Below are 26018 nucleotides of genomic sequence, written 5' to 3'. Positions count from 1 at the left end.
TATAGTTTCATATTCGACCTATGAAATACATAACCGGAAAAAGCTTCGGTACATTGTCATTTATTTTCAATCATTTGTTATTTGTTACTCTAGAGTTGGAAATTTGTTCCGGGCCAAGCAGCCAAAAGCAGCTCCAATAAGCTTGGTGAAACTGACTGAAGAGTTTAAAATGCAGGTGAGGTTATGATTGCGGAGTAATGAGTAACAATGGTCTAAAGAATGATCGCTGGTGGTTCAGCTTGATGATAACAAAAAGCAGAGGGGTAAATTATCTGTAATGAGTTATTTGGACATGAAGCGTTTCGATAGAGCCTGAAAGAACTGTATGTTGTCAGGTGACGGTTGAATTTGCACTCTGTCAAGGTTAACGGCAAAATAAAAAGGTTCATTTGGTCATTACGTTGGTGGCTGGCGATCAAGTAATCCATTGTTTATCAGATGATGCTTATTATTGAGACCATCTTACCTTTAAAACTTTTTAACAACTCCACCATGCATTACCTTAAATTTTGTCATTGTAGTTTTTGTGTGTTTGGCTTGCTTCGTGTTTTTCTTTTCTTTTTTTTTTTCTGTTGCTTTCTCACTTCGTTAAATATCGACAGAAAACCATCGTGGCCGTACTGGATTGCCTTATTTCTCCTCGTTGGCCACACCCACCATGTCTACCATCTGACATTGTCCCGTGCCTGTCATGGGAACAGCTTCAGGATACACCCACTCACTTTCAAGTGACCTATGACATCCTGGAGAGTGACGTCAACGGCAGATTCCCGGATGATGCTGAATATGAGTATACGCCCAAATCTTGTTACTACAATTTGGCGAAGCACTGTCAACAGACATTGAATAAGGTAAATTAGCAAATAACAGCACTTGGTCACAAGTTATTGCTTACCAGTGTCGATTTAGAGCAGGATTTTACTGTTAGCAAGAAGAACTAAAGATCGCTGGTATAGCAAAAAGGTGATTTATTTCCATGAAAAAAACTAAAAAAGTATATAACACTATCTCGCAAGTACTACACTTTACACTAAAGATAAAAAAGTTGCGAGAGTGTTAATTAAACTCTATCTATTAAACAATGAACCTTAACTTGTCTTGGCTCCTCAAGTGAATACATGAAAGATCATAGATTTGAACTGCATAGAAAGGTGTAAAGACATCTTCATCATCTACGGGTATATTACAAACTTACAATGTGACCATGCAGCTCCCGGTTGGCTTGATAGATCAGTTGGTAGAGCACTGCACCGGCATCGCAGAGGTGATGGATTCAATTCTCGTTCAAGCCTGAATATTTTTCAGGCCTAATTTTCACAGCTGCTTAAGCAGTGTACATTACTGCGATCTCTACATCTCTACTCTACGACTCTTTACAGAATTCCGTGTGATTTCCGGGGGTTTTTTAAATTTTCTTCTTATAAGTTTTCCTTTTTTAACAGGAAATTTTAAACCACGTTGTGATCAAGCTGTTGACAGAAAGAAAATGGAACAAATATGCTTCGTTCTGGTTCAGGTATTCTTGATTTACTACCTCTCTTTCATGGAAACGTCAAAGTTTAGTCAATACAAGAATTAAGTTAGTGTCAAAAGGCTTTTCGTCAAAGTAGTTCTTCAAAGTTGGAGAGAACCCCAAACGCCCTTCCACCCAATCAGGTCAATCAGGTCTGAACAGTGTTAATATGTGTACATTGTTTATTAACTTATTCACAGGGTTAGAGGATTGAATTATTTGATTTTCCTGGCGGTCCTTTGTACCGATTTCATGTTAGCTGCGACGTCAGTGCGTCCAGTGGATCATCAGACACCAAGTTCCTTTACATTTCTTGAAGGTTGGGCTATCGCTATGACATTATGGTTTCTGCTCGATGAACTCTCAGAATTACAAAGGTAAAGTTTGCTAAATAGCGTCATGATTAAAGTAATGAAAATATAATCATTTCCAAACGCCACTTACTGAACTATTTAAACTGACTTATTGAGCATAAAACGAAATTAAGAAAAGGTGCGAACGGTTTCACTTCTGCAGAAAATTTCAACTTGATGTAATATATCAAACACGAGAGACAGAGTTTCATAAAGTAAAATCGTCAAGTAAAGTAAAAGTAAAGTCGTCAAAATCCGTGCTAATTAAGAACGGGTATTCAAATCTTCTTCACGGTTGAGATATTCTTTGTTTTAACTTGACGAATTATTAATATTCTTTGTTTTAATTTGATGAATCATTAATGAGTTAAGTTTGAGAAGAAGTTGATGAAGTAATGAATCAAAAAAAGAGCCAGTGCTTCATCTCATTTCGAAACACCCAGAACAGAATTGAAAATAGGGCTCATATCGGAGAACTTTTGACGAGCTTTGTGAGGCGTTTAGAAATTTGATGAAACACCTGAAGAGTTTTTTATCTTCTCAATCAAAAGTAAAACTGAGGAGAAAACTGAAAAAGAAATTGCTAGACTTTTTGCTATTTGGGATATCAAAAAACGGTCGCTTTCTAACGATTTACGTCCAAACTTGCTAAATTATCAATTGATTAGTTCGAAAGAAGGTGGAAAAAATTGATTGGTATGGATGTCTTACGTTTTCATTATAAATTGCTCCAATTAAAGATTATCACAAGATGTTGGTGTCGATCTTTAAGGTTTCCAAAATTTCTGCCAAGTGAAGTGATATGGAGATCACATTATTTACTTTTTCTGCCTTAAATCTTCAGAGAGCCACTTGCCTACATCAAAGATGTCTTTAACTATTTGGATCTGTCAGGATACTCTCTAATTCTTGTGACCTACGTAATCAGATTTTTTGGAAATGGCGCAGAGTGGACATTTGCTTCTTTGGCGATCTTTATTAACTTCATTGGTATTTTTAAATATGCAGGGTTTGATCGGTAAGTGTAAAATACACTTCCTTACCACTACGCCCTTTTAAGCGCAAGACCTTACCGTTAAGGAATTTTAATTAATGGATCGCAAAATCGCGGTCGCAAATCCTGCGTGGTAACAGATTTTGTTGGATTAAGTGCATGGATGCCTTTTTCTGACGTTCAAAAACCACAATGTTAACTGGTTTTATAAGAAATACCAAGTTAAAAAACATACTGTTTTTCCTGTATCTAATGAAGATCCTTGTGTGGATATTTTCACGGATTGTACGTATCTCCTTGGTTTATTTAAGAAACATCGGTCTGTACATAAAATGCCTTGGGAAGGTCGTTTACAAGGACATTCCAAGATTTCTGGTCGTGTTCTGGGTCATTTTGATGACATTTTCAGTCTCATTCTACATGGCTATGAGAGCGGAGAATGGCACAGTTACAGGCCGAGTACTCAATAACAAGTAAGTATAACAATTATAGGCTTACTTTGAGTTTAACTTGAGATACAATTAACTGGTCTACAAACCCCAAAAATATCCAAAAGACAAGGAGTTTAATTGTAGTCTTTTACTAAGTTAAGAGACCATATACTACAGAAAAATCTGTTGTTGATGTTATTATTGTTTCTTTATCATTTTATAATAGCACCCTCAGAAATGAAATTTCATGCACGACTAGCGTAGGATGCGTGATTTTGGCTGGTGTGATGACCTGGCTCGAAGGATCGTCCATTGTTCGTAATCTGTCAGAAGTTGGGTGAGTTCAGCAGAAATAAGCGACAGTCCTACTTTACTCTGGCTCAGTCTCTAAAAAAACACAGTATTTGTTAGCATCGCCGTATTTACTTTGCATTTGGTTTGACTCAGAATTTAGCCTGCGTTAGCAAGTTCTCCACTCAAGGATTAGGCAGGGAAATGGGGAAAGATGTGAAGATAACAAAAGAGCTTCTCTTCCCCTACATTTCTCGTTCTTCTTAGCCCCCCTATGTAATCCCAGAGTGGAAGGGTAGCCTAGTCTTGATACTGTTTGTGTTTCATATCTAGATGGCTAGGAGCACTGCTGACCGTCGTATTCATGATGAGTGTGACAATAATTTTGTTGAACATCCTGATCGCTCAACTTTCGCTGACTTACGAGCTGGTCCAGGAGGAGTCACTGAATTCATTCATTGCGCTGAGAATGCAGGCCGTGGCGACTATTGAATGGCAGAGCAGGTTTAAGTTTTGGGTAGGTATTCATGATGCGATAAAAAGCTATAAAGGAAAAAATGTAACAAAAGTAAGAAAAATATCGTGCGTCCGAAGCCAGTTATCGCTGGGAACTAACTCTTCTGTATTGTCAAAAATTATTAGGATACTTTTGACTTCTTGTTCAAAACGTTTTTGCTCATGAAACGCCCCACTGGCAAGGCTCAATAAAGTATGTAGGTATTTCTGTTTACTTCCGTGGCAACAGAACGAGTTTTTTTAGTTAAGCACAGTTTTTTCATTTCTGAAAACAATCAAACGCTCAACTGTAACTCCGTCAAGTAAAGTGTTCGGCTTTTTGATAATAACCGTTATTAAAATAATTTCTTTTCAGAATCTTCGAAAGAAGTATTATGTTCCTGGAGAGTTAAAGACCAGAGAAGAAGTGGAAGGTATTAAAACTCCTCACAGTTTTGTTCAGTTTATTGGTAAAATATATAACTTGATGTCCATTCTTCTCACAGCCAATTGCGTGGTCTCGACAACGGCTTCAAAGTCTTTCCCTAAAAGTTATAACTGTCCAGATAGAGGTTGAACTGAAGTGTAGCTTTCAAAGCACATTCTCAGGATACTTTTTTTCTTTAGAAATGATGAGAGAGTACAGAAAAAGTGCATATCTGTCACCACCCATGCCTGATGAAATATGGTACAATCAAGAACCTGTCCATGCCATGCGGGAGGAAGATTTCAACAATGAACTTCGGTAAAGTATTCCAACTCAATATCACAGTTGTCACTATATGGTATGCGATGTCCACTTGTAAAACAAGGAGTACTGCATATAAATCTTGCGTAGGCTACGAAGAGTTGTCTTGCTGGAACATGCCATTTCGCGATTTGATTGTTAGGATAGGATGTAAGTACTATGAGCACATTTTCTCAGGTTACTCCCAAACGTTTTCAGATATCCATCCTTGTGCCTTCAAAAGTAGCAGCGCTGATATAAACAAATGGCGAGGAAACCTAATAAAAACGAAAAGGGATTGTATGCTTAAGTTAAGCGACGTTAAGGAGCTCTTGGGTAATTCTTTCTTGATCGGGTTGCCTCCAGATTAAGTTTGCTGAAACAAAATAATTTTCCTGACCTAATATCGATTCGCTTCATATTTCAAAACAGGAAAGAACCTCCCGAGATACAAAGAGAGATCTACATGAATACGGATCTGGAACAGGAGGAAAGGCAGCAAAAATGGACCACTAGTATGTTAGAATTTAGCCAGGAAAAAAATAGTTGTTTTGATTTATTTGATTGTTGTGATAACGCGTGACTTCGTGATCTGTAACACGTGATCGACAAAATTAATGAAGGTTGCGACTATATGTTTGTTCTTTTTATCACAACTTTGTCACGTGTACTCTCCGGCGGTAAATAAAACCAAATTCATTGCGAGGCTAGTGTTAAGGCGAAAGGTCACGTATTTATTGGCCAACATTTTGACTAGCAGAGGTAGTCTTGTTCAGGGCCAGTGGATAACATGGAACAAAAATAACAAAACATTTTAAAATTATTAACATATTAAAATAGCACATCATAATAAAGAATTGACAGTTGATGTTTAATAAGTAAAATATTATATATATATATTTATTATATATATTCAATGACGAAAACTATCGAAATTAATAATGATAAATAGAAATTAAAGAAAAAGGCAATTTTTATACCCGAAATAAAATAAGATGAAATAACACAAAAACCAGATGTATATACGGTCTATATAAAAATAATAAAATGAAGTAAAACAGAATGAAATGGTCATTAAACCTTAAACATCACTATTAAACTCATGCAAAATAAAATGAAACTCGTCGAGACAGATTTTTCGCAAACTAGGAATATGTGAAAATTTCCCTATTTAAAGAAAAGCTCAAAAGATGTCTTGCAGATATTTATTTTGTTTTGCATGAATAAGGCCGTGGCCAGAAATGGCCGTTTGCCATACGATGACTGATATTAAGACGAAAATGGTGTCCGGAATAATTTTGAGGCCTTTTTTAGATCAGTTACTAATTTTAACTTTATGTCCTAAACCATACTTGGGTAAACTAAGCTGGAGCCCCTCAGAAGAGGCGAAACATAATTGTAACTGGCTGACTGGTTTTGGTGTTTATGATTTCTTATTATATAATAACGTTTAAAAATGTCTGCGTACTTCACAAATTACTTTCCTTGGCATGCACGTGATAGCAAGTTGCCATAAGGGGAAGAGAAAGATTAAAATCATGCACCTGTCCTTGATTACATTATTCAAATTCTATTTTATTTTTTATCAAGCTTTCAACTTTCAATACTTTGTTCTGATAAACCCCGGCGATATCTTTATAATGACATCACTTTCAAAACTTACTGGGTGTTTTTAAACTGACTGACCGTGGCTTTAACAAAAACCTTATTTCAAAATGAATCATGAAATACCTGTCAAAGATCTAATTCTTCAACGACGTCCTTCTATGGCGGAAAAGTCGTATTCACTTGGTAGCACATTCACTCTTCAAGACCGTGTAGAGGCGATTGAACAGTCCAGCGAAGAATTTTACGACAAGGTGAGTGAAAGATCTATATGATACAGCAACACAAACATGTTCTCCAAGACCGGGAAAGAAAACCGTTTTGGTTGCATTTTTGAATTAAATTTTATATAAATAAGTTTTCTTTCTTTATAGACTGTACTTATTACAGTACTACAGTAATGAATGTTAATCAGTGTCGAAAATGGGGGGTCCACTTTTATCGAAAACCTAAATTGGACGCTTTGATGTTTAAATGTCTTGATTTTTACCGAAGGGCAGTCATATACCTAAATTATTTCGGAAACTACGGAAAGAAAGTTCTACTAAAATTGCATTTCTTATTTTATACATCCACATTTGAATTGTAAATTTGTAATATAGCCTGCTGGCATAGAAGACATTGAAAGCCTGGTTTGTAAATACAGAATTTGAATTTGTCTTTAAAGCACCACCCGATGTTTCATAAATGTTTCGTAAATATTTAATATTAATAAAAATCCCTTTATTCGACCACACTCTAGAATGCTATATAGTTAGATCAGGACAACTGAACGAGACTCCAGTCGTAAACTAATAGTTACTCTGAGGTGGTCAAAGGGACGCCCGATATTTTCCATTTTACACTTTTTCAATTAAATTGCGTTAATGTAGTTGCGATAAAAAAATATATATACATATCTATCTATCTATCTATCTATCTATCTATCTATCTATCTATCTATCTATCTATCTATCTATCTATCTATCTATCTATCTATCTATCTATCTATCTATCTATCTATCTATCTATCTATCTATCTATCTATCTATCTATCTATATATATATATATATATATATTATTAAAAAATGTGGCCCGTTATGGCACAGTTTCCTATACAAAACTGCAGGCAGCTACTTCTCTTTTAACTGAGGTGAATATTTTTCACTGAATCCTTATTCTATATGCTGATATCTTTTCTTACTTGCTTTCTTTCACAAGTTACCTGAACTGAAGAGATGTCTTTACATAGACTGTCTTTGTTTTCCCAAAGATTGGATAACAATACGTTTTGCTTACAAATATAAATGAAATTAAAGTTTTGTTTATTCGATTTTGCCAAACCATTTATAACTAAAAGTAAAAGAATGTATTCCTTGTAACTGCCAAAAGATCTTTGGTACTTTTTATGATATCGTAGTCCCAGGTAATGACGACAGTAAGCTCCTTTAGGCTTTTACCAGAAAACAGTAACCTTAATCTACAGGTCAGACAAGAAATGAAAGAAAAAGGATTTGAAAGGAACAAAGCGATGGATTCAGTTCGTCTCCAGAAACTGATGGAAGTGTGTGGTACTAAAGAAAATACTACACTTTATCTGCTCGAAGAATGGAATTACGAACCACAGGTGAGCTTTTATTATCATTGTTTTTTTCAAATTTCAAAGTTCAAACAAGTCGAAGTGAGTCATCAAAACACCAATGCACCTAATTTAGTTGCATTAGTACTTTTAACATCTTTTTGTACTTTCAACCTTCCCTGCAAGTATTCATTCAGAAGACGTGATCAAACTTAGATGGCATGTTAAGTGTCCAGAAACTTAGTTAATTGGACATGGTTTGTCAATTTTGACGATAGAATTCAACGACTAAGCAATTGACACACATATTACTCAAATACCATTTATGGCGTATTATCAAGCCTAAATGGCGTCACACATCCCAAAGAGTCCATCTTCTTGCATCCGTTTTCTAGGATTTCAAATTTTTTTTCCCAGAGTCCGAAAATTTTCAGAACCAGACTCAATAGAATTAAAGTTTCATGAGATTATTCATCATTTGACTACCCGAACAGTGATGACAGCGTTTATGTGTGAATAATTATCATACCATATACTTCATTTTATAGATTAATACATCGGTTTGCTATGTTAGATTTACAGATTCCTGAAGCTCCTATGTGATATAGGAGCAAATCTGAAAGATGTTAAAGATTTTCTCCACAACACTCCACTGCACATAGCGGCAAAAAAGAACTACATCTCACTTGCAAAGTTTTTGATTGAACGTTATGCCAGCATGCTTATGGCTACGAATGGTCAGGGCGAGCTTCCGGTTCAAACTGCTATAAGACGCAGTCAAGATGACGTGGCTGCTTTCCTTATAAGGAGAATGGATCACAGAAGGTCAGTACATCTGCAGCTAAGATGCTATTTCCATTTAAAAATTCTTCCTCGGGCTCCACGTTTGTATTTTTGTTTTTCTGTAGTATTTGCTTTAAAGTTTGGGCAGAAGACAAATGCAATTTTCATGTTTAAGTAGTTAAAAAAGCACTATTGCTCCAGCGTTGCAGTTTGTCATTTGGTATGCCTCCAAAGAAGATAAAATTTCCTTTTTATTTCTCAAGAGTTGGAAACTTGTTCAGGGCCAAACAACAAACAACAGCCCAAGAAAGCTTAGTGAAACTGACTGACGAGTTTAAAATGCAGGTGAGGAGCTGATCATGAACTTTAATTGGTTAACAGCTGACTGACGCGTTATCACTGTTACGAACTCGATAATGACAGAAAAGCAAAAAAGATATCTGTTGTACATAAGCTTAACTTTTTGGTGGGTTTTAAAAGAATAAGGTGATGATGATTGATCGTCAAACAATGCCATGTTCAGTGTTTACTGTTAGTTGACGGTTGACTTGTTAACATTCCGTAAGGTAACTGGCGTTTTATTCCATTGATATTTGACGTTGAATCAATTAATAATCAGTTAATTATCCAATTAACTTTAATTCCTGACCTTTTTATGCATAAGAGTGTAAAGAACGCCTTGCACTACACTAGATTCATTTATTCTCCGTTTATTTTGAAACTTTTTGTGTCGAGATATACTGAATGAAAGAAAGTGAATTTTAGCCCGCAAATTAATGTAATTTCTTAATGTAATTATCTTATCAACATAATTTTTTTTCCTGTTGTTTTCTAAATTACTTCTTCAATATATTGACAGAAAACCATCGTGGCTGTACTGGATTGTCTTATTTCTCCTCGTTGGCCACACCCACCATGTCTCCCATCTGATATTGTTCCGTGCCTGTCATGGGAACAGCTTCAGGACACACCCACTTACTTTCACGTGACCTATGACATTCTGGAGAGTGACGTCAACGGCAGATTCCCGGATGATGCTGAATATGAATACACGCCCAAATCTTGTTACTACAATTTGGCAAAGCATTGTAATCAGACGTTGAACAAGGTACATTAGCAAATAACAGCATTTGGTCACAAGTTATTTCTTGCCAGTGTCCAGGCTGTGCCCTGGCAGAACTAGAGATTTAGCAAAGAGGCGGTTTATTTCTGTGAAGTTGACTCCTCTAATTACAGTACCTCACTTCTTTAAATTTGCACACCTCATCATTCGAATGGACGTCTCGTTCTTGAATACTCACACTTCAAAGTTTTTGAAGCCAACAGCAGTTTTCTACCTAACATGACTTACTTCTTCACTTGTGTCGCTAGAAGACCTAGACGAACGCTGAGACGTACAAAAAATGCACAGTGGAAAAACGGCATGGCCTACAATAAAATTCGTTTTTGCTCATGTCCAACAATTTTTACTTATTTAAACAAATGTTATTTATATTTTTCTCTTTTGCTTCATAGGAAATTTTAAATCACCTTGTGATTAAGTTGCTGACAAAAAGAAAATGGGAGAAATATGCATCTCTCTGGTTCAGGTCAGAATATTTGTTTTAGTATTTCTCTCCGACCCACTTTACATGTCAAGAGCTAAATGAATCACAAACTCGTCCATGTAAGTATAATTATCAAATGGAATTTTGCCGTCAGTTAACATTTGCCAGTTTCGAAAAAGTTGCTGAAAACCACAGAATATTTTATAGTTAAAAGTGGAGTGGGTAGTGAGTAAAACAAGACTTTTTAAACATTGTCGACCTTTATTAGTTATCAATGGTCAATACTTTTAATAATGATATTTTAACGGGAAGCTTTCTCACCCGTAGGTGATCTACAGAAAGGTCCCGATCCAAAATAACATTAAATTATTAAAAAATAAATACACAAATTAAAAAATATATATTAAAACTACAAATTAAAGTAAATTATAGACTAATAGATTTTAAAAAATTACTTTTAAACTGACATATGGTGTCGGAGTTCTTCAAGTCACTGTCCAAGGCATTCCAGTCTTTAAAGGCATGATGACAAGTTCTCTGTTTACCCCAGTTCCGTTTTATTGTTGGAAGTCTAAGATGATCTTTGGAGCGAGTGTTATATCTATGGACATCGCTATTTCTAGATAATTCCAGTTTGTGAGATGTAATTCCATTCACACATTTATAAACATACAAGCAGCGATGGAAGTGCTTGCGTTGATTTAAATTTAACCAGCCAAGCTGATTGAGAGCATCGGTTGCAGAAGAATACAATGGTTTATTTAGAACAAGTTTTGCCGCCTTGTTTTGCAACACCTGCAGGTTGTTCATTAAAACAGCGTTATCCTTATCGCCCCATACCAGATCAGCATAATCAAAGATTGGAAGAACAAGGCTAGAAAACTGCTCAAAACTGAACGAAATGGCTAGTTTTTTACTTTCTCGTCCCACTCAGAAGCCATTGGTTGTTAGCAATACATGGGTACTGTTTTCGTAGGACGATGGCTTGATGAAATAAATGATACATAGGCATCGTGTGGAAAGAATAACTTACAACGTGTAAAAACTTAGTGCTGAATAGTTAAACTAAGTAACCAAAAATTAAAGAAACAACAACGACATTGGAATTGGTAACTAACGTAGAGTGTGTAATTGTATAGTTTTTAATTACAAGTTCATCCTTTTGCGGTCAGTAAAGTACTCTTTAATCTGCGATTACTCAAAGCTGTCCTGTACGATCATTAAGAAATGTATAAATCATTTTAAAGTGAAGTCGTTGTTTAATTTACAGGATTCGATTAATGAATTACTTGATTTTTCTGGCTGTTCTTTGTGCCGATTTCATGTCAGCTTCGGTGTCAGAGGATCTTCAAAAAACAAGTCTACTTAAATTCCTTCAAGTTTGGGTTATTGCTATGACATTATGGTTTATATTCGACGAACTCTTTGAACTAAAAAGGTAGTGTAGGAGAACCAAAATATGGAACTATATAAACATTATCTAAACGATTATGATTTGCTGAGTCAGCAGTTCTTCGTTGTAGCTTGTAGGTCAATGACTTTATTCTGACCTTGTATTTCTACTATGGGAGGCGCAGTGGCCTCATGGTTAGTGCGCCCGTCTCCAGATCGAGCGGTCCGGGTTCGAGCCCTGGCCAGGGACATTGTGTTGTGTTCTTGGGCAAGACACTTCACTCTCACAGTGCCTCTCTCTACCCAGGTGTATAAATGGGTACCAGCGAACTTAATGCTGGGGATAACCTTGCGATGGACTAGCATCCCATCCAGTCCCAACCTAGTCGCTTCGTGCTACAGAAACCGGGATGAGCTCCGGCCTGGTGGGCCACTTGGCCCGTATGCAGACTTGTATTTCTACTAACGCGTTGGAATGCTTGGAAATATCGCTGGCTTTAAGTGGAAAAATTCACTAACAGTACGCGTGTGTAAAATAAAGTTAAGAAGATTTGCATGATTAATCTACCTCTTTGGAAAAAAAGAAGAAAGTGATTGACAAGCAAAGTAAATGATATGAATATGTAAAGTAATCATATTTGCTTATTTCAGGACTCCTTTCAAAATTTCCGGGTAGTACATTTACCTACGTCACGAACACGGGACGTTTTGTGTCATAATAATTATTATTTTTTACCATATACTTCTCACATTTTCAGAGAACCACTCGACTACATCAAAGATGTCTTCAACTACTTGGATCTGTCAGGATACATTCTGATTCTGGTGACCTACATCTTCAGGTTTTATGGAGGTGATGCACAGTGGATGTGTGCTTCTTTGGCAATCTTGATCAATTTTATCGGCATCTTTAAATACTCCGCTGTTGATCGGTAAGTGACAGATATATCCTTGACTCTCCCAAACCCAATTTTCGGTGGTCAAGCACTACAGCAAAATCCCAGTTGTAATCCCTGGTATTAAACAATGTCGTAATGTCGTTCTAGAGTAGAGAAAGAGGTCTCGTTGTGTAAACGTTTTGGAACTCGAAGTCTCCTACAACAGTGGACCAAAGGCCTTGAGACACTGGTGTAATGCAACGAAGAGCTGTTATTGCAGTTATCAGCGGCTTAACACACAAACGAGGCGAAAGGGTCAATTCTGCATTGTATTGACCCTTTTACCTCGTTTGCGTGCCTTTCAAAACAAAAGAATATTTGACCGCAGACTCAACTGCAATAACAGCTATTATCTGTTTTTTTTTTCACCTGAAGTTTAGAAAGGCACTGTAATCCTTTTGAAAATGCGTTACTGTCCTCCCTGCCCTCCCCACTTCATACAATGTTAAAACTCAGGAGGAATTGTAGGTACTAGTTGTCAATGTTCATTGTATGTGGGGTGGAGGAGAGGCTAGGCAAGGGAAGTTATATTCGCGCGCGACCGTTTGTCTGGCGTGTGCGCAAAAGCATCAAAGGTGCAAATTTGTCCCAAGACTTTTTGGCGTTATTAGTGTTGATATATGCAGAAATCCTAAAATGTGGATTTCCACATCACTGATGAGAGGTCAGTGGATAAAAAGGAGAAATGTTGTGTATGCGATGTAAAGGTTTTCGTTTAAATTGAGTGAGTGACTCTGCACTCTCCAGCTCAATAATGGTTAAAAAAACAAACAAAACAAAGATTAATAAAAAAAAATGTTACACAAAAGCAACTAGAAGCATCTACAAGCACATAAGTAACAAGGGTATTTAAAAGATAATAATGCTGCGGAACATTCTGTTGAGAGTGACATATTTTACGCAGCGATTCATTTACAACTTCATGCATGATAACGCATCAATGGCGAGATGGCAAGGGATCGTGACAAAAAAAGCACATAGTGATCTGAACTATGTTTGGAGATAAAACGATACACATCAATCTCCCGTTTACCAGATCGCGAAAATCGAAAGATGTGGAAATTGTAGGAGCAGAAATCTAACTTATAAATTCTGTACTGATACGCATTAAATGTCTTTAGAATGTTGCCAGATGTGTCGAGGACGCGTCCATAGCGATGTGTGAAAACGCTAAAGCTTTAGCTTATATTCATGTTTGGATGAAAAGGAATAGATCGTAGCATATATGAAAATAGCGTGTTCTATGGTTTTCGTTTGTTTTAATTATTCTACGAGCTTTAGTAACGACGATTTCTATTCATTTAAGAATTCGGCCAAGGAGGCAAGACTGTTAAGAAATTACATACTAAGTTTAAAATTAAGATGTCACGGTTTATCGTCCAGATTTACAAACTTTCACGTACTGCATTGAGAACAAAAGCAAGAGTTGTGAAAGTCAGGGACAATCTCTTTCACATCGTGTTACAGATGAATCAAAGCAAAACATAACCGCTAATCTTTCTCACTGGAATCCACGCAAAAAGGACGACGGCTCGATCGAGACATAGACGTCCTCGTGTTGTTCGTGGCGCAACGCACTCTGGTAAAAAGTGGCGCAGTGCACTCTGGTTAAATGCAATGCATTCTGGTAAAAAGTGATGAATTGGAAAATTCGTACCCCCTTCTGTATATTCTTCTTAAATCCTGATTATGTTGCTGCTCGCTCGCTACGCTCGCTCCGCAGCAATGAAGGGGGACATTCATTTGTACGGTACTCTAAGAGTGCCGTACATTTGAATGCTCTAGCCATGTAGCTAGGTAGGTAACTTGGGAGGTTTGCTAAGCACTCAAGAAGCTAGAATCGCACTCGGCTATCGCCTCCTGTGACTCTTACGCTTCTTTCGTGCTTAGCAACCTTCCGCGTGCATCCATAACTCAATAGTGTACAGCTGTGGCGTTTACCATTTGTTTTATAACATAATATTGACACATTGGAGCAAAAGAAGCTACATCACTATTGAGCTACATCACATTAGCACACACGTCAGCAGCGTACACCTATACGGGGGCAGATAGTAGACGATGAATTAACCAATCAAAGCGCGCACCAGTTAGCCATGATTGTAAGTAGTTCATAACTGATTGAACTAGCACTGCTAACCATTCCCTAATAAAGAATCTTCCGCGTAGGGATTTTGATTACACTTACATGTCTTCAAAAGCTCTATCTTTGCTTCTGAACTTCAGGAACATAGGTCTGTACATAAAATGCCTTGGATTTGTCATTTACAAGGACATTCCAAGATTTCTTGTCGTGTTTTGCATCATTTTGACGACGTTTTCAAGTTCGTTCTACATGGCTTTAAGAGTGGGCAAAGATACGTCAGCCGCACTCAATAATACGTAAGTATAAAGCTTGCTTTTTGTTTGAAATATAATGATTGGTTTATCTAAAGGACTGAAAAAAATAAAGCCTAATTCACACAAGGACATAACGAGAAAATGACATAAACATAACGACAGAAGAAGGACGTTATGTCGTTATGTCGTTATGTCGTTATGTTTGCAGTGTGAACATCCTGACGTAATGACATAATAGCAACATAAAGGCGTGAACATAACGACATAAGGAAAAAACCTGATCTTTTTCTCATGTAAATAATTCTTATTATTTTAGTATAGTAATTATAATTATTTTAGTATTGTAAGTATTCATCTTTAGCATTTTAGTGATGTAGATTTATTTTTGTTTAGTGTCCCCAGTTGTTTCTTCTTTTGTGTGTAATAAAAAGATTTTTATAAAAAAATATATATGGGGTCACCGGCTTAGTTTTCAAGATAGATGCAATTGATTGTAAAAAGTGGGTCAGGTTTGTTGCTATGCAACAGGACAGTGCAACCTTAATTTATGACTTAAACACAATGGAAGGAACTGTGGAGAGTTACCTTAAAAGATAGCAAAGCCATTCAAAACAGAACAGTTCCAAGCCTGAAGTCTGTATAAGTCTGTAGTCTGTAGTCTGTATTTTTTTAGATATATCACCCTGTAGACAAAGGTGTAAACGCAGCATCGAAGCCATTGTATTTGCAGCATTTGTTTGTTTGTTTGTGTATGTGTTCTTTTTTTGTTGTTGTTGTTGTTTTTTCTTCATTTATAAATATTAATATCAAAATATCAATGTAAGGCAAGGAAGCCGAGGGAAGCCAATAAGGCTTATGTAAAGGACTACTATACCCAAGCTAGACTTAACAAAAGAATATAAATGCTGTCAACAGCACACAAAATGATCATAATTTAGGATAAACAGTAGTTCAGCAAAGCTAAACCCGCAAACGCGCAAAAGCAAAGGAAGACAGAAAAAGAAAGCGAAAAAAGCACACACAAGCACACTAAGACAAGTAAAATATACTTATACCAAGAAAGATGACTTAAGTTTAGAAATGAACACAGCAATATTAGAGTCATTTTGAAGTTTAGTGCTGAGAGAATTGAATAATTTGGGGCCTTGAAAACGGAGTGAGAATTTCCATACATACATGAAAAAAGAGAAATAGAGAAAAACAAAACAAACAAACAAATCTCCTCCTTCAACTCCTCCCCTTTTCGTTATTTTTAACGAATGATAGCATAACTAGAATGAGTTATAGTAGTTAGTTGGGGAAGAAATACTCTCGCTCGTTCAGTCAGTCGTTTGTTCGTAAACAATTTTTCTTTTGTTGGTAGAACACGTTACTCAGAATTTCCCCTGTTTGATCCTTTCTAGATGGTTAGGAGCATCGCTGATCGTCTTATTCATGATGTGCGTAACAACTATTTTGTTGAACATCCTCATCGCTCAACTCTCGCTGACTTATGAGATGGTCCAAGAAGAGTCACTGCATTCTTTCACTGCGCTAAGAATGCAGGCCGTGGCGACCATCGAGTGGCAGAGCAGGTTTCAATTCTGGGTGAGTATAATTGCTGATGATTTGCAAGTAAAGACGTAACGGAAAAATAACATAATAGCATGGAAACATGATAGTATTTCCAACAAACACCAAGTACAGATTATGGTTTCTATTCACTGTTTGTGGGAGTTGTAAGTTTCAGGACCTTGTAAAAACGATGTCGAAATTGTCCTTACCATGTGAAGAATACTACCCGCAGTGCGAGTATATTTCAACACTTAAGTTGCCCAACTAGATACACGTAGCTAACATGGATATTGGTGGAAATTATGTTTTCTTGTTCCTCAATCCTTTAACAGGTCATCTCCGAATTACCTTGTGTCTCTGCGTGAAGACGGGTCTTTGTGGGAAACCATTCAAATGAAAATTTTTTCCGCCTACAGGTTCATTTTCATGAACATGAAACTCATTTTCGTATGAAAGGTTTTGCACGAAGACTCGTTTTGAAACAGAGGCACAAGGTAACTAGAAATGACCTTTTAAAGGATTGAGGAACAAGAAAATATCCGTCTTAGCTTTCTAGCTGTGCAACTTTAAAAAAAGGTATTGGAGGTAAGCCCTGTGATTGGTGGAAACAATGTCGAGACTCTCGCAAACCAACCAGGAAAGCGTTCGACTCTAAAGGCCGCCTTTATTGACAATTATTTCATTTTAGAATCTTCGCAAGAAGCATTACGTTCCTGGAGAATTGAAAACCAGAGAAGAAGTGGAAGGTAGCGAAAAAAAAAAACTTAACAATTTAATAGGATAGTTCAATATGATTGTTGCATAAGCTCTCTCTAAGAGCAGTTTGTGCTCTTAGAGCAAATGCCGAGTTAAAAATATTTCAAGTGAAATACAAATTGTGGCCATTTCGCGAGCTGCCATCTCTCTACAACGGCTGCAAGCGTTTCCTTGTCGGAAAGCGTTTCTGCAAGCGTTTCCTTGACTCAAATAATTTTCTTGAAACTTCCTGTGGCCGTTGTCGATGTAGAGAAATTGAACAGTAGTATTACTGCAGGAAGACATATCAGCTAGTCTGTATTTTTCCCAATTAATCGAAGGTGTAATGACCAAGCAGGAACATTCAGGCAATGTTAACTTTACTTTTAAGAAATGACGGACGAGTACCGAAAAAATCCAGACCAGCCATCACCCATGCCTGATGAAATATGGCATGTTCAAGAACAAGTCGGTGCCTTGACAGGAAACTTCAGCCAAGAACTGCGGTAAAGTGTTTCATCGTAATTAATGTCCCAGTTACGATTTTGCTAGGCGCCGTCCCATTGTAAAATGACACGTTTTGTACATCGTGTGCAGCTTCCGCAACGCAGCCTTACTTGATTATCCTCATTCTTTAGCTTGAAGGTTTTCAGTGTTATCAAAGTTGGTATATTTTTCTGGGCAACATGGTAGTTTAGGTGCAAGGTACCTGCAATATTGTACCGTCAATTATTTCCTTAGGTTCCCTCTGAGGCAACAATTCGCCGATGTCCATTTTTACACCCAATTGTCCACCCACAATGTGCTTCACGTAAGATCACGAGTACATGCGCAAGTCCTAATTTCCAAGAAATAAAATTCCTGTTCTTGGTATTTAAACATATTTTGACGAACTTGAACGTGAATAGGGTTTCCTTTAACACCAGAAAAGCAGGCTGCATATACCACTTAATAGGAAAAAACGGTCGGTAAACTTTAAAAAACTGTAGGTGTAATTTCTGTAATTCTGCCTCAAGTTAGGCTATAAGTGAAACAGGGTGAAATTTGCCGGTATTAGCTAGTATTAGTCATTATTCTTATGGCCTAAAATGAGTTTGATTCATATCTTAAACCAGGAAAGAACAACCAGAGATACAAAGAGTGAACTATGTGGAGGCGGAACTAGAACAGAAGGAAAACAAGCCCGGATGGAACATTAGTATTTTCGAATATGACGGAGGGGAAGATCACAAGTTTTGATTGTTTGATGAGATTGTTCGGTGCCAATAACAGAATGTCTCAGTGATAACACGAAGTTACACGAGATTTCCTCTACAAGTGAAGTGCTGTCGGAGTAGGACAATGACTGTGTGATATCTTATATAAAAGACATCTTAAGAAATAGGAATGTATCTTTGTCTATTTGTTTGTTGTTGTTGTTGTTGTTATTTTGTTAACTTTGCCATGTGTTCTTTTCACTGGTAAGTATCACTTTACAACGTAAGGTGCCAATACATATGTGTAATTTGGATGAAGTGAGGAAGCGAATATAAGGAAGTGAATGTGTAAATAGACTAACAGGAACGAGATACTGTGAAGTGAGCCTTTCGTGAATGTTAGCATGTATGTGTTGCTTCTTTATACAGCTGAGCTGTTTGTTTGTGTTTCCTCTTCCTTGCAAAGTTATATTTATGTAAGAGTGCATTGTACAATAGGTCAGAGCTCTGCAACTTTTGTAAAGTAATTAAGAGAATTGTGCTCACCTGAATCCACAAAAGCGGGCTTTTACATTTTAAAAACAGGAAAAAGAAGCACATTAAACAGCTTGCATATGGCTCCACATTTTTAGGAAAGGTATACACGTGTATTTATATGCAAGTGTACTATTCTTAGGCCTAAATCTTGCGGGTGGAAAGCAATGACATGGACACTACTTGTGTACAGAATGGGATATGCAGGAGACCCCCCAAGTGTGCATATGAGGAAATGAAATTCTGGTATTGCAAGTCCATCCATCCCCAGGAATCTATAAAAAGCTGTGCGTCAACCATCCAAAGCAGTTTAGTATCCAGCCTCCTGAAGAGGCATGCTACTCGATTCAGTAATGGAATTGCTCATATGTAAAAAAAAAAATAATAAACTGCATAATCGACAATTCGACAGGTAGTTTTCATTTTGGACCAAAGGACAAGGGAAGGGTATCAGCCAATGCATGTGGTCAGTAGACGGTGCAGCGCTATGGATGCACGAGATAAGCACGTCAGAAGCGCAAAAATTGCTCTATAGGATAGAAGGGAGCTACTTTAGCCTTTTAAGCGTTTTACTGTTGTTGTCGATTTCTATTTTATTTAAAACACACAAGGAAACTTTAAGGATAAATATACATTAATTGCTAGTTTTACAGTACCATAAAATACATTCCATTCTATTGTACTTGTAACACTGCGTTGGCCTCACTACAAAAACGTGACTTAACCCTTCTTTATAGTTTACCAGTAGAAAGCACATTACGCTGCGTTAATTAAATTGTACAAACATTGGGAAAAATGTAGAAAAAGGAGAGTTAACAAAATAAATTAATAACACCGAAAATAGGGTTGTGAAAGCGCAACGAAAAAGAATTTAATGTGAAGTAGCAGATTGCTAAAGAAGCATGTATGAAACTACAAAATTTATTGCTTCCAATCGCTATTTTTAGATGAGGTCCTTGTTCCTAACTTAAAATAAATTCACTGCCAGTTAGAGAAGCGCTAAATGCTTCAGAGAAAAAAAGCAAAGTTGGTGAATAGTTCAACAATTAAGTTTACTGAGGTATTTTGCAAGAGCTGATTATTTCCTTGTATCGCTGCCTTTGGTTTTCACCTTGCTGCTTGATTTCGCATGACTGTAAAGCTCCAAAATAACGTGAACCTTAGCTTGTTTAGCTAACCAGTTATACAAACAATGGTTAATTTGTAGCGCAAATTGAGGTGACGGTTAATTTGACGTCTCTGTCACATGAGTGTTGACTGTATTTGTATCAGTGGAAACATAAGATAACATAGAAATTATACACCAGCTCTATATTGCATAATTCGCATCTACATTTTATTCAACTTTCAACCTCAATATTGTATTAAGCACCGTTATATATTTGTGCAATGACGTAAGTTCCAATATTTATTTTCCTCGTTGTCACGTCCACTCTAACTAATATATGGGGCGTTTAAAGTGATTCCGAAGTATTTTCAACAGCACCTTTGTATTTAAAATGAACCATCAAACATCGATCCACGATATAATTCTTCAAAGAAGCTCTTCTCTTGCGGAAGAGTCATATATGCTGGCAGAAGCATAGGTGATATGCTTCTGATGCTGGGCAGCACGTTTACTCTGCAACACCTCACAGGGGCTATTGAACAATCCAGCGAAGAATTCTACGAAGCGGTAAGTACAAGATCTGCGTTACGCGAACAGAAACTCCGGTTGCGGAACTTTTTGAAATAGTTTTTCCTTTCTCCATGGATAACTAGACACCTTCAGTTCAATAATAAATATTTAATGTTTAAGTGGCATCCCTAAGAACTTGCTAGTTGGAGCTAGGCGCATCGACCACTATAAACATTCAACATTTAACATTTGTTTTTTAAGCTGGTGAACAGAAATTCTAAGTCGTCCGTAATCAAAACCGTAAGGATATACGTAGGACGTTTTGATGTTATTTTGCATGTTCCCATGAACGGAAGCGATCATCAAGAAATATATGTTATTTCAAAAACTGAGGAATCGAGAATTCCACTGGGATAAACCCTATTTGTCTATCTCCAACTGAATTGTAAATTTGGAAAATATTACAATAATATTACCTGTTGGAATAAAAAAGGACACTTTATTATAACTTAAACTTAAATGTGTCTTGGTTATAAAACATGTGAGACGAAATCGGATAGGAGACGGAGCGATTTCAATTCTTAGTGGACAAAAACCTTCAGTGTTGCTTATAAACACAAACGTCAAATTCAATTGTGTCAAATGCTTCGTTGTAACAGCTAACAGGTCTTAAACTTGGCCCTTAGTAATTATGTAATAGCCCAAGATAACATGGCAATATAAAACCCCGTTAGGCCTGTGGTAAGAAAAAAATAACTGTGGTCTATATAGGTCAAAGAGGAAATGAGGGAAAAAGGAATTGAAAAGGGCCAAGCGATGGATTCAGTTCGTCTCCAGAGATTGATCGATTTGTGTTATACTAAAGAAAATACTACACTTTATTTACTGGAGGAATGGAATTATGAACCACAGGTGAGAGGCCGTTTTCTGCTAGTTTCAAAGTTGGGGCGATTAGAAACCAGAATTTGTTTCACATTTAGGTATTCTTTCTAGTTTCTTGTTTTAAGAAGGAAGTCAGTTGTCTTAACATCAAGGTTTAATTTTAATTAATCTACATCAATTCTGTGAAGAATTTAAACGTTATGTACTTAGTTAAACATCGCAACCACTTTAAACTACGGGTATAAGATATTCAGTCCTCAAGACTCGTTCCAATATCTTCATTTTCTATGCAGTTTCGTCAATTTCTTGGCATGTGTCTCATTGAACAGGCATGGATAGTATCAGAGTAACTTGGCCAATCAGATTGCAATATTTGTAATAGTACACTAGTAGAATTTTACTCAAGCCTAATAGATCAGTTTGTTATGGTAGGTTTGCAGATTCGTTTAACTCTTGTTTGATTCAGGGGTTAATTTAGAGGAGGTGAAAGATTTTCAGCTGAACTCCCCATTACACATAGCTGCAACCAAGAATTACGTCTCGCTGGCAAGAATGCTGGCTGAGATGTATCCCAGCATGCTTCTTGGTACAAACGGTCAGGGCGAACTTCCGGTTGAAACTGCAATAAGACATGGTCAAGATGACGTGGCTGCTTTCCTTATAAGGAGAATGGATCATAGAAGGTTGGTACCTCTGCTCCGTAAAATTAAGAGTTCTTCAAAACTCTCTATTAAGTTAACAACTGGCTAAGTAAACACGCACGCTGTCTTCTGTTTCTTAAATGTTATGAAAAGATGATGTTAGCGGAGAAACTATCGGCACTGACTTAAGCTCCTTTGCTAATTTAATTTTACCATGGCGCAAAATTTCAAAGCCCAGGTGAAAGATCGTGTTGAATGATTTATTTTGTCTCTGAATTACGTCTATCCCGTTTAAGTTGCTTTTCTGTTGCTATAAAGTTTGTCCTGACTGAGGCAAATAGACATTTTCATATCCAGCTGTTTAATTACGCAATATGAAAACAATATTGCATTGTATTCCTTGTTTGGTGTGTCTCCAACGAAGATAAAAAGTCGCTTTATTTCTTCAGAGTTGGAAACTTGTTCAGAGCCAAACAGGAAAGAACAGCTTCAATAAGCTTGATGAAACTGGCAGAAGAGTTTAAAATGTAGGTGGAGATAGTTCTTAGTGGCATTTTATGCATGTACATTTTTTTTAAAAAAAGTCCCCAAATCACCAACCCTAGAGTTAATTTTGTTTATTTTGAGTTTCTTTGTTTACAGAAAACCATCGTAGCCTTACTGGATTGTCTTATTTCTCCACGTTGGCCACACCCACCGTGCCTACCATCTGACATTGTCCCGTGCCTGTCATGGCAACAGCTTAAGGACACGCCCACGCACTTTCACGTGACCTATGACATCCTGGAGAGTGACGTCAACGGCAGATTCCCGGATGGCGCTGAATATGAGTACACTCCTAAAACGTGTTACTACCATTTGGTAAAGCATTGTCAACAGACATTGAATAAGGTAGATTGGATGATAACCGTGTTTCGATCATCAGTAGTTACGTAGTTATTTGGACTGACGAGAGAGTGTAGGTACAGGTGCGACAATATACAATATTTAATTTGGCAATATAGTCCGCATGATTTCACGCACATTTACTTAAACATTTTAGTTCATTCTGTTTATATATTTGGCCTTGTTATTGCTTTCTTCAAAGGAAATTTTAAATTACGTTGTCATTAGGTTATTGACAGAAAGAAAATGGGAAAAATACGCTTCCTTCTGGTTAAGGTAAGAATGCTGTTCTTGTTTTATTTTTTTAGTTTTTTTCGTTTCTGTAGTTTTTCTCTCAAACCCTTTTGCATGTGAACAGAAGGTTAATAGCAAGTCCAGTACATGTATTTGATTGTTGATATATTACTCTGTAATTGTCGAATTATAAATTCCTTAAAAAAGATTTATCCCTTTCTTCTCTTTATATATATTGAGAACATATTTATTTTAAAGACAGTGAAGCCTACGAATGGTACCATTTTTAGTTACACGAAAGTATTAAAAATGAAACTACTTTCGACCCTTTGAAAGTAGCAAAAGGAAGAGGCCTCTAAATTCGAAAGTAACGAGAGTTGTCACTTTCAAAACTTTAAGACCATGTAAAGACAATGCATGACGAGGAGAAAAACAGACTTCTCAAAATTTGTTTGTCTTTTAAAGTATCCCTAGCCTATGTCTAGCCATATGACCAAGCTAATTGAAAAAAAAAATTGTCTTAGACTTTCTTTCAACGTTAAGAAGCCATGGTTATAACTCGATGAAATCATGATATCTCTATGGCTTGAAAAAAAGTGGTATGTTAATTAGTCAAAACTAACTGAACAACAACAGTGGGCTTAGTGTGTAATATTATCTAAATCTCTGGTAGCTCTTTTAGGCAATATATCAACACGAAAGACCGTTTTTTTACCACATTGCAAAACACCGAGAAGAAAGTTGAGAATGCGACGCGTAGTGGAGTATTTTTGACAAACTTAGAGGCGTTTGGAAATGTGGTCAAACACTGTCTTGAGTTTTTTATTTTTCCTCTCAATGGAAACTTAACTAAGGAGAAAAACGAATATTAAAAGTAAAAATGCTAATTAAGATCAGATATCCAAGCACCATGACTGTCGTGATTTCCTTTGTTTAAACTTCATGAACTATTAATGAGTTTGGAAGAGTTTAGTGCTGTGAAATCAATCGAAGTCAAAGGTCTAAATAGTACTCTGAATCTGGTCAGTAAGGTCATGAACTTGGCAACTCTCAAGTTCATGAGCTACTTAATTTATGAGTTAATAAGTGTACTTATTGTTAGATTTACAGGGTCCGAGGTGTGAATTACTTGATTTTCCTGGGTGTTCTCTTTGCTGATTGTATATTAGCAGCGACGTCTGTAAACCAAGCTGATCACCGGACTGTCCGGACACAGTCAAGTTTCTTTACATTTCTTGAAGTCTGGGTTCTAGTTATGACATTATGGTTTCTGTTTGATGAATTCTTCGATTTTAAAAGGTACTGCTTACTAAACCGCTTCAGAACTCGAGTACAGAAATTGGTATCAATAGCAAAAGCGATTTGAATTCGGCGTGTGCGCGCTTTTCGTTACAACCTACAGATAGAGTTACTCTCCTCTAAATCATAGTTGACACCCTCCAAAGTACTACAAAATAACCCTGACTTGGGTGCTGTCAAACTCAGGAAAATACTATTCTGTTAGATAGTTTGTAAGGAAACCATTTTTGCTGACAAATTGTACACCCATTTGATCAGTCGATGGCTATACCAATCCCGCAAAAACTTGCACCCAAATTTAAGGAGTACTATACCATTTTGTTCTGTGTCTTACAGACGAACAGACGAACGGACGGACAGACGGACAGACAGACCAAAATTTGTAAATCAAATTTGAACAAATTAGATAGGTAGCTGTGGAACTTTACTTTAAGGTGGCTCTATTATGTGGAACAGTAGTCAAAAGCCTTCAAGTATTCTTCAAGTTTCAACCTAATTGCTGACGAACCCTATTAAGTGGCCAACCCCTACCCCCTGTTAAGCGGCCATCTCCTATTTCCCCTAGGGTGGCCGCTGATAGGAGGTTCGACTATATATGGAGTTGTTTACGTCGGATTCAGTGAGTGTTTTTATCTTACCTTTCACTCCTTCCCAACTTTTTAGAGAACCACTCGACTACATCAAAGATGTCTTCAACTACTTGGATCTGTCAGGATACTTTCTAGTTCTGGTGACCTATCGGTTTAGATTTATTGGAAGTGATGCGCAGTGGACTTGTGCTTCTTTGGCAATCTTGATAAATTTTATCGGCATCTTTAAATACTCAGCGGTTGATCGGTAAGTGAGAGATGTATCTTTAAATCAATTCCCCCTGCTAACGGCGTTTGACGTTTAGACACGCCAAAATTAAGATTCCAAACGGTAATGTTTCGTAACGGACATATTGGGTGGGCTTAGCTTCTGAATGGGACAGGGTACATCTCTGAGGGAGGGGTGCTTACAAGCAGTATAGTACAACAAGTATGGGAATGAGCAGAAAAGAAGCGACTTCAACATCCAGCTCCTGATACACCGCGCTACTTCACGCACTGCTTGAGGAGTGAAGTAATCTATCTAACAATTTGATAATGAGCCTGAGGTTTCCTTCCCGTGATAGGCAACGAAGGCGCAGCCCGAGTCAGTTATCACGCGTAACGAATAATCTAATTGTTTTAGTATAAATCTACCAATCGTTCTACACTTTATCGAAATGCTCTTCACAGACACTTCGAAAACGCAAAGAAGCGGCTGCCACTTTGTTAAGCTACTCACTACCTCCTTAACAATTAGATTGTGAGCTCGAGATTTTCTATCACGCATAGAAATCGAGAGCAAATAATCTTGTTTTAGCATAAATCTACTAGTCGTTCAAAACTTTATATAAATCCTCTTCACAGGCGCTTCAAAAATGCCAAGAAACGGCCGTCATTTTG

The 26018-nt window shown here is 37.0% G+C and overlaps 4 protein-coding genes and 1 pseudogene across 8 annotated transcripts in view; all 5 read left to right on the top strand.

Annotated features, from left to right (window-relative positions):
• The window catches only part of LOC145500786 (uncharacterized), a 36633-nt gene extending 28645 nt beyond the window's left edge, over positions 1-7988 (top strand). For 2 of the 3 annotated variants that reach the window (XM_081480326.1, XM_081480335.1), the window contains exons 7-17: positions 94-175; positions 603-851; positions 1443-1516; positions 1714-1890; positions 2711-2884; positions 3172-3333; positions 3518-3628; positions 3916-4099; positions 4454-4511; positions 4705-4822; positions 5237-5678. In XM_081480326.1, the coding sequence (XP_081336452.1) occupies positions 94-175; positions 603-851; positions 1443-1516; positions 1714-1890; positions 2711-2884; positions 3172-3333; positions 3518-3628; positions 3916-4099; positions 4454-4511; positions 4705-4822; positions 5237-5387 (1540 nt within the window). In that variant the 3' untranslated portion in view covers positions 5388-5678. Of the gene's footprint in view, positions 1-93; positions 176-602; positions 852-1442; positions 1517-1713; positions 1891-2710; positions 2885-3171; positions 3334-3517; positions 3629-3915; positions 4100-4453; positions 4512-4704; positions 4823-5236; positions 5679-7875 lie in introns of those variants that run through there. The other variant, XM_081480341.1, reaches the window with a different exon arrangement.
• A 919-nt stretch (positions 7989-8907) lies between these two features.
• On the top strand, positions 8908-10359 carry LOC145491266 (uncharacterized). The gene is made up of 3 exons (XM_081470464.1): positions 8908-9096; positions 9611-9859; positions 10267-10359. Exons 1-3 carry the CDS (start codon positions 8974-8976, stop codon positions 10357-10359), a joined length of 465 nt encoding a protein of 154 aa, XP_081326590.1. The 5' UTR covers positions 8908-8973.
• Positions 10360-11059: 700 nt separating this feature from the next.
• Positions 11060-15073, top strand: LOC145500883 (uncharacterized). Its single transcript, XM_081480423.1, has 3 exons — positions 11060-11736; positions 12449-12622; positions 14855-15073. The coding sequence occupies exons 1-3, from the start codon at positions 11579-11581 to the stop codon at positions 15012-15014; spliced, it is 492 nt and encodes a 163-aa protein (XP_081336549.1). The 5' UTR covers positions 11060-11578; the 3' UTR covers positions 15015-15073.
• An 881-nt stretch (positions 15074-15954) lies between these two features.
• On the top strand, positions 15955-21960 carry LOC145500871 (uncharacterized). 2 transcript variants are annotated; one of them, XR_014051158.1, is made up of 5 exons: positions 15955-16555; positions 17211-17268; positions 17649-17763; positions 18373-20662; positions 21377-21960. XR_014051158.1 is itself a non-coding variant. In XM_081480414.1 (4 exons), the coding sequence occupies exons 1-4, from the start codon at positions 16403-16405 to the stop codon at positions 18494-18496; spliced, it is 450 nt and encodes a 149-aa protein (XP_081336540.1). In that variant the 5' UTR covers positions 15955-16402; the 3' UTR covers positions 18497-21036. The 2 variants fall into 2 exon arrangements, 1 of the variants encoding a protein (XP_081336540.1); XM_081480414.1 differs by lacking the exon at positions 21377-21960 and having other exon boundaries at positions 18373-21036.
• Positions 20579-24795, top strand: LOC145491173 (uncharacterized; annotated as a pseudogene). The gene is made up of 7 exons (XR_014049789.1): positions 20579-20662; positions 21377-21517; positions 21938-22170; positions 22578-22659; positions 22771-23019; positions 23242-23289; positions 24350-24795. The product of XR_014049789.1 is annotated as an uncharacterized LOC145491173 (transcript).
• The last annotated feature ends 1223 nt before the right edge of the window (positions 24796-26018 follow it).

Source organism: Orbicella franksi, chromosome 1 (assembly GCF_964199315.1).
Source record: "Orbicella franksi chromosome 1, jaOrbFran1.1, whole genome shotgun sequence".
In the NCBI taxonomy this organism is placed as follows: Eukaryota; Metazoa; Cnidaria; class Anthozoa; order Scleractinia; family Merulinidae; genus Orbicella; species Orbicella franksi.
Note: the sequence above shows the minus strand (reverse complement) of the source record. Positions and strands in the feature narration are given on the sequence as shown.

Bases quoted from the DNA above. Each gene is read 5' to 3' on its own strand.
- LOC145491266 (XM_081470464.1), top strand. From the start codon at position 8,974: ATGCCTCCAAAGAAGATAAAATTTCCTTTTTATTTCTCAAGAGTTGGA. The intron at 9,097-9,610 runs GTGAGGAGCTGA...ATATATTGACAG, and splicing joins CTGACGAGTTTAAAATGCAG to AAAACCATCGTGGCTGTACT. The intron at 9,860-10,266 runs GTACATTAGCAA...TTTGCTTCATAG, and splicing joins GTAATCAGACGTTGAACAAG to GAAATTTTAAATCACCTTGT.
- LOC145500883 (XM_081480423.1), top strand. From the start codon at position 11,579: ATGAATTACTTGATTTTTCTGGCTGTTCTTTGTGCCGATTTCATGTCA. The intron at 11,737-12,448 runs GTAGTGTAGGAG...TCACATTTTCAG, and splicing joins GAACTCTTTGAACTAAAAAG to AGAACCACTCGACTACATCA. The intron at 12,623-14,854 runs GTAAGTGACAGA...TCTGAACTTCAG, and splicing joins AAATACTCCGCTGTTGATCG to GAACATAGGTCTGTACATAA.
- LOC145500871 (XM_081480414.1), top strand. From the start codon at position 16,403: ATGATGTGCGTAACAACTATTTTGTTGAACATCCTCATCGCTCAACTC. The intron at 17,269-17,648 runs GTAGCGAAAAAA...TTTACTTTTAAG, and splicing joins AACCAGAGAAGAAGTGGAAG to AAATGACGGACGAGTACCGA. The intron at 17,764-18,372 runs GTAAAGTGTTTC...ATCTTAAACCAG, and splicing joins AACTTCAGCCAAGAACTGCG to GAAAGAACAACCAGAGATAC.